This window comes from Onychostoma macrolepis, chromosome 25 (genome assembly GCF_012432095.1).
Source record: "Onychostoma macrolepis isolate SWU-2019 chromosome 25, ASM1243209v1, whole genome shotgun sequence".
NCBI lineage: Eukaryota > Metazoa > Chordata > Actinopteri > Cypriniformes > Cyprinidae > Onychostoma > Onychostoma macrolepis.
The window spans coordinates 4732950-4748971 of record NC_081179.1 but is presented as its reverse complement, the minus strand read 5'-3'; the positions used below and the strand labels follow the sequence as shown (position 1 = coordinate 4748971).

The window sequence follows — 16022 nt, the reverse complement described above, 5'->3', positions numbered from 1 at the left end:
ACGCACTTGAACTTGACGGTGCTGTGGCGTAGTAGGTTGAGGATCGCTTTGCTATTAAAGCAGCACTGTAAAACTCAAGAGATGTTTGCAAAGGTTCCCCAGACACTTACAGTTTGGAACAGCAATGGAAAATATAAAACTACAAGAAACGAGCATCTAAAAATAAAGGCCAACAAAGGAGAACCTCTTAACGTTACTTTTGCATTGTAGAACCTTTTAAGGTTCAAAAAAATACTAGCATGTGAAAAGCTTCATAATAAGATTGTTCTTTGCTGATATAATGCAAAATAATATATATATATTTAAGAGAATACATATTCAATAAATACAGTTGAATTCTAAGTCAAAACTTTATTAGGTCTGTTAAACATTCACATTAGAATACTGTAACTGAGCAGAAATGCAGATTAGGAGGTGTCTTTTACTGTCTGGCACACACTTAAAGCCAAATCCCAGATTTTGAAGCATTTACAATAGATTAACAGATTAGTTTAGTCCAGCACTAACCTTAATCTGTGTCTGGCAACCATTTCAAACAAGAAAAAAAAACAAGAAGGTGCATTACAAGAAGTACAAAAAGTAGCAAGAAATACGCTTTAGACATAAACACATGACAGTACAGTACAGTAGTAGCATTGATGTTGCATTGCCGGGGCATATGGTCACATGGTTTGCTTTGAATCAGTCTACATGCATAAACCTTCAGAAACAGCCTCAGATCACTTGACTTTTTCAGGTTTGAAACTATGCTGAGGTGCCTTCAAAACACAAATACTGATCAACCAAGACACATTCAGGGACATTCTGAGAGAAATTCAGATTCTTTCTGTTCCGCCTTTAAACAATGTTCTGGTTCAATACAGATTTAGCTCAATTTTTGTCCTGTTCTTTAGTAAATACAGTAATGCATTTAAAATTGAAGTAAGCAAAAAATGTGAAGCATGTATTTTTGTTAATGCACTTACATGAATTATTCATCAAAAAGTTTATTATTTAAGCTGTAAAGGATGTTTTTGAGGTGAAACCTGTTTTCTAGGTGGATGAACTTCTGGTTATGAAATATTACTGACGTGATTCATGTGTAAGTGGATTTTGCCCCATCTTAATAAAAATTCCTTTCTGACTTCCTTGCATGTCATGCAGAAGATTCCAGATTACATGACTATATACATACATATATAAATATATATATTTATTTATTTTAATTGTTTGTTTGTGTGTGTGTGTGTATACTTTATAGTAAAAAATGCTTAGATTGTCTTGGACCAAGAACATTTAGTGAAGTGCAGCATATCTTTTAAATACATTCTCCGGCTGTGTTTTCTTTTTGCATTTCTTTAACATTTTCTTAATTGTAATTCTCAAAATCTCCTTTTTCAACTGTGCGACAGAATCAAACTTCTCACAAAAATTTGCAAAGCATTTGTTTTCTTTCTGCTGACCATCAGACACTGAAATGTTCACCACAAAGTTCCTGTGCATTGTCGCAGTGCATTGTGGGATATAATGGTCTCTCAGGCCCCGTGGTTAAGGGAGCTTGCAGGTGTTTGGGGCTCCAATGGGACGCATGGTGAGACCCTCTATTGCGTCTTGGTGGCTCAGGGAGCTGGAGCTGGTGGTGAAAGACCCTCTGAGGTCCAGATTGACACAGAAAAGGCCTGGCAGGAGTTGGCGCTGGTACTGGTCCAATCGCAGCATGGCGTCCAGGACTGTGGAGCTGCCCCCGTAGACCCAGCCAGGCAGCAGATGCGCTGGACTGAAGCTGGCCGGGACCGACTGGGAATGTTTCAATTCCAGCTGATATGAAAAGCTGAGAGAGAAAGAAAAATAAACACTTCCGGTTATATTTTTGTTAATATTTGTGAGAATGTTGTGTATTACAGTAAGCTGATTTGAGCATTTTAGGCTCCTTTATAATTCATGAATGCTATTTTTAATCGATTAGGCATATGAAATTGGATTAATATATATATATATATATTTATTTTTATTTTTTAAACTTACTTATGATATATTTAAATATATTAATTATTTAATATTTATTTTTAATTTCATAAGTTACACACACACACACATATATATATATTTTAATATATTAATTTTATAAAATTAAAAATTATTAATTAAAAATTCATTATATATAATTAAATGTGTAAATCTTTATATATAGTTAACAAAAAGAATTAAATATGTAGATTATTTGTAATTTATATTATATAAAGTTTAAGTGATAATATTTGAAATTGATAAATGAAATTAATAATTAATCAAAAATTAATTAATTACACATAATTGTATTTACAAAGTTAAAAATATGAATAAATATATATAATTATATTTAATTTATATTACATAAATTATAATATGTGAAAAACACACACACACACACACACACACACACACATATATATATATATATATATATATATAGGTAACTTATGAAATTAAAAATAAATATAAAAAACTATATATTATATTATATATAACTAAACATAACTGAATTAATGTTTATATTTAATTAACTTTAAGATTAATTTAAGATCCTTATGAAACATTTACTTATAAAATTAAATATTGTTAACATTTTAATTGATTAGGCATTAGCTTTTGTAATATTATTTTATGAAAATTTACATATAACTTACAAAATTATATTAAAAAAATAATATATATACACACACACACACGCACGTACACACACACACACACACACACACACACACACTTCACTACCATTTCTATAGTCACTAGATTGTACAAAAGTTTATTTTTAATTTTAACTGAATAGGTACTTGGAATTTAAATATCCTTAAAGAAGAATGGTAAAAAATTAAACATCCTTAAAATATATTTATCTGAGAACAAAACTATGAAAAAAGATAGCAAGCAGAAAAATATGAAATAAACAATTGAAAGTCACTAGACTGTAGAATATTATACACTGCTACATGGTTGCATTTGGGGGATTCTAACAAAAATAACTATGGTGATATATACTGCTAGCATGATATGAAATGACTTGGAGACTGAACTTCTGGTCAGACTGTGTGTGTGTGTGTGTGTGTGTCATCTCTCACCGTGCAGACACCTGCTGTGACACACTCCTCCCCGCGTGTGACAAAACACTCTGCAACAGCTTCACTGTCTGCTCCTTCATCCAGCCCACATCCTCCTGAATGTCTGGCAACCACTCCAGCAGTCTGAGACAGAGAGAGTTCAAGAAAATAGATTTCAAAGTGTAATGACAATCACCAGTGTGAAAAATAATATAATACACATAATAATATATATATATATATATATATATATATATACTTTATTTTTTATTTATACCATGAATTCATTTATATTCTATATCAGATGAGTAATGCATGAACACCTGCTCTGGTCATGTCCAGAGTTGTGATGAAGTCTGTACCTGATGCTCAGTGACAGAGCTGATTCTAGAGGAAGTGTGTACGGTAACAGGACGGCAGATGCCAATCTAACGGGCAGCATGTTGCTTAGTGACTGCAACAGACTCCGCCTCTCCCTACAGGCCTCCACCAGCGCTGAAGAGAGAACAACAAAAACACAGTGAGCATCTAACACATTACAACGGTGCTTCAGTGAATACCAGACTAGTTAACATAGTCCTGCTATCTGTCAGTACCTTTATGTACTTTAGGAGGCAAGTGTTCAAAGATGTGCTCCTCGATGCTGGAGTGATCCTGTGCTTCTCTGTCAACCCTGTTCTCTGACTCTTCATCATCCTCACTGTCAGACTCTTCCTCAGCCTCTCCGCCAGCTACGGCCAGCATACGGTGTGGACCTCGATACTGTAACAGACCTGAAACACACATACACACAGTGAGGAAGAGATCTGAGATTACTCTTGAAGCGGTGGTTCAAACAACACACAATTTGTATGGATGATTTTATTGTGTTTTTGTAGCACTTTATGTCATTTATAGAGCTTAAGAGTTGTGAAAGTAGAGGAACATTCTACTAAATGAGTCATACTTTTTGTCAAACATTTGCATAATGTTATTTAGAAAAAAAGTATAGAAATACATACATAAAATATTTATTTGTGTGTGTGTGTAAAATAATAATAATAAATAAATAAATAATAAAATTTACATATAATTATAAATTAATGAGAAATAAATAAAATATAAATGATGTATTTTTCTATATGTATATATATATATATATAGAGTGAGAGAGAGAGAATTATTTTAATTTATATTATATAGTTATATATAAAAATTAAATGTATAAATGAAATTTATAATGAATAAAAAAAATTACACAATTAATTGTATATACAAAGTTAAAAATATAAATAATTAAATATATACAATTATATTAATTAATATTACATAAAGTTATATAATAATATTTGAAAACAATAAATGTATAAATTAAACTAATAAAATATATACTATATATATATATATATATATATATATATATATATATATATATAGTATATGCACATAAGTACAATATATTTAATTTTCATATTGTATTATATTTTATATAATTTTGAATATTTGAATATTTATTTATTTATTATTTTGAAAAACATATATACTATTATATTTTCAAAATTGTGTGTATAAATTAAATTTATAAATATTTAATTATAAATATCTAAAATACATTACATATATATATATATATATATATATATATATATATATATATATATATATATATATATATATACATACACATACACACACACACACATATATATATATATATATATATATATAAAATCTTTAATATCAGTATTGGTCACTAGAGGTCTCTCTAACACCAGTGAAACTCTTCAGCATCAGCCCAACTATCCGTTTCACTACAGCAGTGATAAAAAATAATCTTCAGCAGCACAGCTGTAAGCCAGCAGATAATAAACGCCATTCCATAAACATCCCGTGATAACTGCAATACCTGCCATGAACTGTTTTGTTTTAGTGAAATATCCTGACGTAAAAACCCCCCACAAATCTGATCACTGAAACATTTACAAATGGCTCACCGTTCTTCTTCAGGAAGTGTAAAGCATCTCTGTATCCCTGCTTGCACATGTTCTTCATCACCTGAGGAGAAGAAGAGCAGCCAGTGTGTATTTTTAGGTTGTTTGAACAGGGAACGTCCAGCAGACACAGACAGCATTAAATGAGGTGTGTGAGTGTGTGTGTGTGTGAGTGTGTTACCAGCGGGTCAGGTGGGAACAGCGCTCTGGAGACTCTGTAGAGGTTGGCCAGTGTGAACTGAATGGAGGTGTTGGTGAAGCGCAGCTCATGAATGTTGGTTGAGCTGATGTCTCGCGGGCAGATGTCACTTTCTCCTGAGAACGGAGACACCGTGATGGTGTTTTTCAGCTCGTACTGTGGCAAATTATCACTGATGCCACCGTCCACGTACCGCTGAGAGACAAGACACAGAGACAGTCTTATTTGCATCTTTATCCTTTTGAATTAATTATTTAATTAATGCTATTTTCCTCAATGTGTTGCTTGAGACTATTTGCACTGTAAGTTGCCTAGCAAACTATATATGAAGAGTTCATTTGCAAAAACAGATAACTGTTAAAAATTTTAAAAATCATGTTTTTATTGTGCATTCCAATTAATCTTAATCAAACTGCAGTTGGGTTATTTTGATTAGGTAAAAATAACTAAAAATAGTAGCCAACTAATGCAATAAAACACAATAAAAACATGATAACATAATAAAAAATATCTGTTTTTGCAAATAAACTCTTCATACAGAAACATATTTATAAAATGGTATGTACATATTTTGCAGATTGCAGCTAACTAATCTATTTATCAAAAAGGAATAAATTAAGTAGATAATTAAATGCTATTAATTTAATTTGTGTATTTTTGCTAATATTTTTTATTGTTTATTCACTTTTAAATATTTTGCTTAGTCGACTGTCATTTAATTGCTGAGTGTAACTGATTAAAGAAAACAATCTATTTAACAAAAATGAATAAATTAAGAAAATAATTAAACAGTAATAATTTAATTTAATGTGTATTTTTGTTAATATTACTTGTTGATTATTATTCATTTTGTTAAATACATTGTTCAGTGTACATCATTAATATTCATGTAATTAAGAAAATAATTAAACATACTGTATTTCATTTTATGTTTTATTTTCATATTAAGTGATTATTTTTTATTTATTTTGTTAAATACATTGTTACTATCCACATTCAATTTAAACTTTAATTTAATATTTAATTTAAAAAAATTCAGAGTAGAGCTAAGCTAAACAATCTATTTAACAAAAATGCATAAATTATAAAGATAATTAAACACTAATAATTTAATTCAATTTGTGTATTTTTGCTAATACTACTTGTTTATTATCGTTCATTCATTTTGTTAAATTCACTGTTTAGTTTACCGTTGACATTTAATTTCATTTTGAATTTAATTGCAGAGTGCAGCTAACTAAAAAAAAAAAAAAATTCAAGAAAAAAAAAAAATATATATATATATAACTATTTAAATAAATTAGTAAGATAATGAAACACTATTCATTTCATTGAATGTTTTGTTCATTTTTGTTACTATGACTTATTTATTAAGTAATTGTCCATTTATTTTTCTTATTTGTCTTAATTTCTCACTCTATGCAAACACTAGACAGAACATATAAACATTAAGATGGCTTCGGGTGGCATGTGATGTTTTACTGCAGTGTAACAGGCAGAACAGTAGAAAGAACAGCAGCTGTCAGAGCGCTGGCAGTCTTCTGAGATTTGCCGCAACAAACAAACACACACACACACATGCATTATTTGGGATTCTTGTTGGAGCTCACACAGCCAACGCACATATGCAAACATACAGTAATCCCAGCCTACACACACACTGACTCACTCGCTGGCACAGGACGCGGGGAAGGCGAGCCGCGTGCCAAATGAGCAAACACTGACTTATGGACACCAGCTCACTGATCTTACTGATCTGATATTAGCTTCACCTTTTACCTCTCAATGACTAATAGCACTTCAACGGTCTGACTCTTTTCTTCTACTTCAGGCGTAAATCACTGGTTGCACAACACAATAACAACCATTAACAAACATAAAAATGAGTGGAAAGAGAACGAGTAAATCTCAAAAAAAAAAAATGTAATTATATTTTGCATGATGAAATTTAAGCTTTTTCATTGTGACATTATTTTTGTGATAATTAACCACATTTTTCCCCTCAAATTTTCATTACGGTAATGTGTGAATAAAACAATTCTATATTATTAAAATAAAAAAATATATATATTTAATTTTAATGAAAACATCGTGACAATGTTTATGATAATTTACCACATTTTTCCCATTAATGTAATGTGAGAGAATTTTTTTATATTATTTAAATGGAAAAAATGTTTTTTTAATTAAAATAATGTGTCATTATTTGCTTGATAGTTAACCACATTTCCCTCAAATTATCATTACTGCAATGCAATAAAAAATACATACATTATTTAAATTGAAAAAATATTATTTTAATTAAAATAATGTCATTATTTTCTTGATAATTAACCACATTTCCCACAAATTCTCATTACTGCAATGTGAGAAAAAAAATAATGATGCCTTAATTTAAATTATAACATATTCAATTTTATTGAATATAATGTTGTGACATTATTTTATTATAATTAACCACATTTTCCCCACAAATTATCTTCACTGAGTAATGCAAAAAACAATACATTATTATTTAAACAGTAAAGTATTTAATTTTTATGAAAATAATGCCAAAGTGCAAAAAATCTAATGGTTCCAAAAAAAAAAGGCTTTATTTTCCTTAAGCATTTTTTTCATTATTATTATTATTTATAAATTAACAGAAAGTGGAAAAGCTAAACACTAAGAAAAAGAGAAAGCACTGCTTAGAAATACACAAACAATACAAAATTCAAGGAAAAACCCAAGAACTAGAGCAAAGATCAGAAAACTGGCAGCGGTCACTGAACCGACTACTGGGGAAATGAGAGAGAGGAGGTAAACAATCACTCTACTCACTGCTTTTACATTAAAAAAAACATTTATCCTGGCACAACATCTGAATCCAAATCAAAACTACATCTTTCACTACAAAAGCATTAATGAATACAGAAGGTCCGCATTTCCCAACAACACGCAACTTTTTAAAAACAGAAGTAATGCTTGCGCAAGCTTTCACAGCATTTTTGCAACCTTTTATAGAGTTCCGTTCTATTTTAGTGGCATTCAGTCTAATTGACTCATATTGAGTGAGTGATTTAAACAAACCGTAACACTTTACAATGGCTGTTCCATTAGTTAATGTTAGTTAATGTATTAAATAACATCAATGAACAATACATTTATTACAGTATTTATTCATTTTTGTTAATGTTATTTAATGAAAATATAGTCGTTCATTGTTAGTTCACAGTGCATTAACTAATGTTAACAAGCACAACCTCTGATTTTAATAATGCATTAGTTATTAACTTTGAATTAGTTATTATTATGAAATTAACATGAACTAAGATTAATAAATGTAGCAGAAGTATTGTTCATTCTTAGATCGTGTTAACTATAGCTTAGTAGTTAACTAATGTTAACTAATGAGCCTTATTGTAAAGTGTTACCATTCAAACTCCTAACAATAAGTAATAAACTCATCCTGCATCACACATTCAATAAATAAACATAAATTAATCAATTAAATTAAATTTAAATGATGAAATTAATTAAATCTGGATTCTACATACACTACCGTACCAAAGTTTGGTTTCTAAATGTTTTTGTGCTTTATTTGTGCAAAAATACAACAAAAACAGCAAAAAACAAAAACAAAAAACAAACATTTATATATATATATATAAAATAACTGTTTTCTTTTGGAATATATTACAAAATGTATACAAATATATTTTTCTGGAAACCATGATACTTCTTTTTTCTTTGATGACTATATAGTAATAATGGATTTTTTTGTAACATTATAAATGTCTTTACTGCCACTTTTGATCAATTTAATCCATCCTTGCTGAATTACAGTATTAATTTCTTTTAATAGATTTCTTCTCTAAAAAATCTTACTGATCCACACGGTAGTTTAATCACTTCTATCATATTCTAAATAAATAAATCAGAGCCTGTGCTGGTGCTTCAAAAAGATTAACATTGTAACTGAATTGTATAATATTAAATGCAAATGTTATTTTATTGTGTGATATATTTTTTCAATAATGCAAAAAAAAATAATAATTGCAGCATTTTTGTTTAGTCGACCAGCAGCAACATATTTGGTGAGATTTGTAACAAGCACATGACTTGTGCACTTTTGCTTGCTTGCAAAAATGAAAGTGAGCACAGAAGGGACAATCATATTGCAGTTGTAAATGAATTATGAGTAATTATATCGTGACTGGATACTTACCACTCCCTGCAGGGTTGGAGGTATCAGGCCACAGTACACGGGAATATAAGCACTGCATACACACGCCTGTATACACACACACACACACAAAATAAGCACACAAGGGATTTGTACATGAAACCATAATACCATGTGATCTAAATCATGTGCATTTAAATATCATGAATCCAGGATTGTTTACAGCTGGGTATTAGAAGGTCATGTTAGTTGATTCTCACTAAACCTACTGCATATTTTAATATGCGTTTATAGCTTTAATGAATATGTGTGTTGTGTTTGAGTGGAAGTGCGCACTTGAACGAGTTCCTCATTGCTGTTGAAGTGTGTCACCAGCACGTTTTCTCCGTCCGTCACTCGGGTCAGAGAGATGCCCAGGCGGCCGGTGGCCCGGCTGTGGCTGTCGTGCGGCAGCACGCGATGCATTACGGTCCGCATGATCTTCACCAGGTTGAAGGAGGGGTGCATGGGGCCTAGGAAGCGCTTTCGGGCTTCTTTAGCCACGTCAATGATGCCGGCACCTGCCTCTCCTGTCACAGGACCAGAAAGAGAGCAGTTAGTGATTGCACACTGACAATAAGCAACAGGTGGATGTTGTGCCATTGCACATGAGAAGTGTAATCTTTGACATAGATACTAAATATAGATGGATGGACACAGACAAGATGAAACTGATGATAATACCACGGTATTGAGGGACTGGCGTATTCATATGCACATGGTACTCTTAAAAAAATACCTTGGTGTCAGTGTTATTTTAATTTAACTGAGATATTATTTTAGCTTTTACTTTTAATTTTCGTTTTAGCCATTTTGTCACGAGTCATTATAAGTTTTTTTGTTGAGTCATTATTAATTTATTTTTTGTTAATGTGTCTATATAGTTTTTATTCTTTTTTTTTTTTTTGGTAATTTTAAATTAAATTAAATGTTGCCTTTGCAACTAGCTGAAATAAAATTAATTTATAGTATATTTTAAGTATACTTCATAGATTTAATTTTATTTCACATAAAGTTTATTTTATTTAGTAATGAAAATGTTTTATACAGTTTTAAACCTCATTGTTAGCATGGTAAATATCCATAAACATGCCATTATACACTGGAAAATCTTTTGTTGTTGTTGTTGTCGTAATTAAAACAAAGATTATTGATTTACCAGACAATACAATTTCAGTCTTTATACGTCAATATTTCATGTTTAATTCAATGTGTTACTTGAAGTTTCTCTGTAATTATTTGTCAAATTTACCAGCAATTTCTGCATGAAAAATGTTTTTCCAGTGTACTACAAAACACTGTAGAGGTGCTATGGTATAATGATATTATAACACGGTGATACTATGGTATTTTATTTTATTTTATGGTACAATATAATACACTTTACTATAGTATGGTTCAAAAACACTATAGTATTTACTATAAATTACTATAGTATTTTTTCATGTGGGATTGTATCAAAATGATCGATTTTTTCTTTAATGCCAAAAATCATTAGGATATTAAGTAAAGATCATGTTCCATGAAAATATTTAGTAAATTTCCTACTGTAAATATATCAAAATTTTATTTTTGATTAGTAATATGCATAATATGCAACATTTTCAAATAGTTGTAACGTTATCTCAGCCAAATATTGTCCTATCCTCACAAACCATACATCAATGAAAAGCTTATTTATTCAGATTTCAGATGATGTATAAATCTAAATAACAAGTGTGAATCTGAGTTTACCCAAACAGGCGCCGCTGACCAGCGCAGAGGCCGTGATCGCGCCCGCTGACGCGCCGTAAATGTGACGCGCGTTCTCCACCAGAAACGGCGCGTGCTCCTGTAGACAGCTGGCCACTCCGATGTGGTAAATACCCAGAAAACCACAGCCTGCGAAAGAGATATTCCACGGAGAGTCGAGGGGGAACATGTCGATTTCTTCTTGAAAATCTTTAGATAAAGTCAGTAAATCCTTCTGGATGTAAGTTACGGTTACTTTCGTTTACTTTCGTCTTTCACGCGCCTGTTGCATCGCGGAAGATCCATACAGTGAACTTCTAACGTTTATAACGACCTAAACACTAACGTCCTGCGATTTAAAAGTGTCTAATGTGATGAACAATCACTGTCGCAAGCATCTCGTAGGTCTGTTTTCTCCGCTAGCTTGTTAAATAACTTCACGTACGGTGACCGGTGTTTTGAAGTGCCAGTCTCCGTCACAAACATCACTGGGGAGGGCGGGGCGTGTTGACATTGGGCGTGGCTGAAGCGATATTAGCCAATCAGAGGCTGCGCTCATGGACCCCATCCACTTTCTCCTTTCAGCTGTCAGTTAGTCACGCGCGCATATCAGCTGTGTTTTGTTATTGAACGTATTTTTTTATTTATTTAATTATGACGTACTTCTGTGAAGCTTGTAATGACAAGGTCATTTTGATTTTTAAATATCAAAATATTTTAAATATATAATATGTGACCAAAAAATCTAAATATTGAGAAAATCGCCTTTAAAGTTGTCCAAATGAAGTTCTTAGCAATGCACATTACTATTCAAAAATTAAGTTTTGATATGGTAGGAAATTTACAAAATATCTTCATGGTACATGATCTTTACTTAATATCCTAATGATTTTTGGCATTAAAGAAAATTGATCATTTTGACCCATACAATGTATTGTTGGCTATGTCTACAAATATACCCGTGCTGCTTATGACTGGTTTTGTGCTCCAGGGTCACATAACATTTAAATATCTATATTTTTGCATGATTGTTTGAATTTTGCTACTAAATACCGAATAATAAATTATGTTTTTTTTTCTTTCAATAGTATTTAGCATATCAAAAATGTATTAGTGTCAATAAACAGCAGGTTTCATGCAGTTTGACAGCTAGTCCCTATACTGTATGTTATTTGAATGGTGTTTTCCACCTTTGTACAGTGTTTTACAACATATCTTACCAGGGATCCTCCCAAATGACATGGTTTTAAAAATATGTCCTCTCGGGGGACCGTAGAGGACAGAATAGCAGTGTACTGTTTTGTTTGCAATGTTCTGATTTATTTAAGTGCAGTTGTGTCAAGATTGCTTGTGTGCATGCACTCATGGGATATGGGAACGTTCTCATATGAAAATGTGTTTTGAGTTTTGGGACGTCGAAGAGTTCAGAGTTCACAGGGCCGACACTACAAATGAACAAAATAATGTTTTCATCCCATCCAAGAGGTGGAACCACCACAAATCGATTTTCTAGGCATCATGCCTGCCATGTGCACATTGTAGTTTGAACAAAAACACATTTGTCATGGTTATATATGAAAGCGGTTTATAAAGTTATGTTTTGTAACAAATGATTTACAAATATTTACAAATTGAATGTCAGTGATATAATTTATTTTATGTTGCACTGTGAACTTTTGCTGTTAAAAATGATTTATAGAATGAATTCATTTTCATGCATGTTGTGAGTTTATGTCTATAAGTGGCATGAACAGCATTAAAACTTCATATATTTCATATATTATGTTCTGTGACCGGTCACCATTTATTTTAGTTTTTTCACAATTTATTATTTTATTTTTGCCTCCACCTGTTCATTTTAAATGGTCCTGCTGCTGTGTGAAAAATACATTTCTGATACATTTCTTGAGTTCTCTCAAAGTTATGCACAAACGTCATTCCAGTAACATTGATAGCATTCATTCAAAGTTATCTTTCTCAAAATATAAAAGAAAACCTTAAAATGTTAAGGTTTTAACAACTTACATTGTAACATTACGTTAAACATCATGGAATGTTTTTCTGAAAAGTTTTAGCTGGACATTTGTCAAGGGCCAGTTTATCAGTGGTGCTCTTGGCACAAACCGGTTTAAAGCCCCCCTGAAATCACAGACTTGGGTCCCCCTCATGGTCCGGGGAAGCAGTATTTCAGCTGTGCCCTCCCTCTGGTCTGCTGCCCAGTAAGCCCATGTGTTAATACAGCTGGAAGCTTTTTCTTTACTGGAAGTCTCTCAATTAATATGAGCTAACAAAAACTGCATGCATGTATAATAAATGTATTAGAACTGGATCGTTTTTGACCAAAATAGTTAAAAAAATGATTTTGGGAAATGTTACTACATGATTCACTGAAGCAAGCTTGCTGCTGAAACGTCTGATTGTCGATTGCTCAGCTGAAAAATGTAAATAAATTACAAGTCATTAAGAAGATACACCGACCGAGTGCAGATCCCTTACTTTGAAAACTCAAAATAGTTTATAAATAATAATATGCATAGATTATAAAATTTCCTAATTATCATTATATAGGCCTAATCAGGGCTGGAAATGGGGGGGGACGCGGGGGGACGGAGTCCGGGGAGTGAATTTCGAGGGGGGGACGGCGTTTCATTTCTATGTTTATTTGGAAATTAAAGTGATTTCTATATTTTATCCATTCAAAAGACTACGAAAGCGATCCCAGTTCTGCATATAAACGTAGCGCTGTGTTTATGGTCAGCTGCGCAATGCTGTCTTTTGCCATTTAATATCTGCAGACTGCAGCCAATATAAATGCTTCTCTATCGCTGCGCGTGCTGCTCCTCACAGCACAGAGCGTGAAAGCAGACTGCAGTTGGTGTCATTCATTGTAACAAACAAAGTGTAGAGACGATGTAAATAATATATTAAGTGTGTAGAGAGCTTCATTCATTAAAATGGAAGTTTGTGAGATAGCGATGAACGGAGGGTAACAGCTTTTAATGATTATAGAGAGTTTGCAAATGTGAAATTTAATTTATACAACAGTTTATACATTTTTGATTTTATACAAAAGTTAATATTAAGTGACTTACATTTTAGGACCACTGTCTATTTTGCTCTATTTCGTCAACAAAAATATATTTAAAAACAAAGTTGCAGCTGAGCCTCTGCGCAAGCCTTTAACACAGCGCTGTTTCGTTTTGAATGAATCTTTGCTTTTGAACAAATCTAGTGAGTCAATGATTCAATGATCCATTCATAAAGAGAGTCACTTGCTTCGTTCCTAAATGAATCAGCCGCTTGAACAAATCGATTGAATGAATGATTCAGTGACAAAGACAGTGATTTGATGCCACCTACTGGCAGTTTCTGTTTCATTTTAAAGTATAAATTGAGTCATTTAATTCATTGAAATTTATATATTTAAAACATTAATCTCATAACATTGTTATTATGAGATGCATTAATGCCACCTCTGAGTCTTGTCAAAATTTCTTAAATTCTGTAAATATTCCTTAATGCCACATTTGTGCTCTTCTGTGCCATGCAAAGATGAATTGTTGATGCTGATTTCATTTGACTGGAAACTTATTCTTCCTGATTGTTATATCTTATTATTTTAATTGAATTTATTGTGTAGTTAAAATTTTTGATAAAAGTTTATATATATAATTTTTTTTTTTTTGGCACAAAAGATGACATACATTTAATAAAGTTAGAAAAATGGCATTACAAAGTTTTAAAAAATAAATAAATAAAACTTCAAGGAGTCAAATAACAATAGGAAGGTTAATTTCTGGGTCATTCCTGGGATTCGGTAATATTTCAGTCCCCCAGAGTTTCTAAAGTGATGGTTCACCAAAATGAATTGTTAGAAGCTGTTCACAAAACTTTGGGATGCCCATTATAATTAATAAAAATAATTATTGCATTTTTATATTTTTAGCATAAAATAATGTCTTATATCTATCTTGAACAAAGCATTTTGTAATGTCCCCGAGTTTGTACAAAATGTGCATAGTGTCTGTGATTTTTGGCAACAATGTAAGCATTTACTTGTGTTCCTTTCTTGTAAAAAATATTTTTCTAAAAAAATGCAAAATATTTGCTAAAAAAACAGACTGTAAAGTTATGTCTCTCAGTCTGAACTCAACCCTGTCACACTAACCATTCTTCGCCCATAATAATTTAGTCTCCACTCATATGTGACTTCATCCAGGTCTCTTTAATAGTGGTGCAGAAAATGGTTAGTGCAATCATGCTTTTTATTCATATTTTTGAGGCATGTTATAGTCAGGGAGGGTACTGTCAAGCTTAACAACTCAACCCTGTCATATAAAATTAAGATGGAAAATTATTACTTTTACAACATTTTATTTTCATTCATAAGTATATACAATGTGTTTATTTTATTGCTGCCATATATGGTCTACTCTCCTACACTACATGAGCAGTAGTGGCCACAACCCCGTCACATTCAACCCCATCACAAATATATGTATTTCTCATTGTTACAGGGTTGAGTTATTTTCTTAATTTATTAATAATTTTAATGAATGGTTTCAGTAAATATATATACTCCAAAATCATGACAACTCATATTTTTGTTTTAAATAGAAGTTTTGACATAATATGTCGACTTAAACGTGGACAAGCATCATACATCAGAAATTGTGCCCACATTTGCAGCAGAAAGAAAAAAAAAAGCTGGAAAAAAACTCAAATTGATAAAAGGTCTTTAATGCCTGAGGTGGGAAAATATGATATTCTGAATATGATATATTAAAATGTGATGAATATTTTTTGGAAGTTTGATATGTGCCTAATGATGTGGGGTATTTAGAAGTTGAATCACATGTAGT

The 16022-nt window shown here is 31.6% G+C and overlaps 1 protein-coding gene across 1 annotated transcript; it reads right to left on the bottom strand.

The window, feature by feature from the left end:
• Positions 1 to 336: 336 nt before the first annotated feature.
• Positions 337 to 11747, bottom strand: pnpla2 (patatin-like phospholipase domain containing 2). The gene is made up of 9 exons (XM_058768027.1): positions 11164 to 11747; positions 9727 to 9959; positions 9433 to 9498; positions 5208 to 5420; positions 5030 to 5090; positions 3653 to 3829; positions 3419 to 3551; positions 3078 to 3200; positions 337 to 1810 (listed from the first exon to the last, which is right to left on the bottom strand). Exons 1-9 carry the CDS (start codon positions 11348 to 11350, stop codon positions 1528 to 1530), a joined length of 1476 nt encoding a protein of 491 aa, XP_058624010.1. The 5' UTR covers positions 11351 to 11747; the 3' UTR covers positions 337 to 1527.
• Positions 11748 to 16022: the final 4275 nt, after the last annotated feature.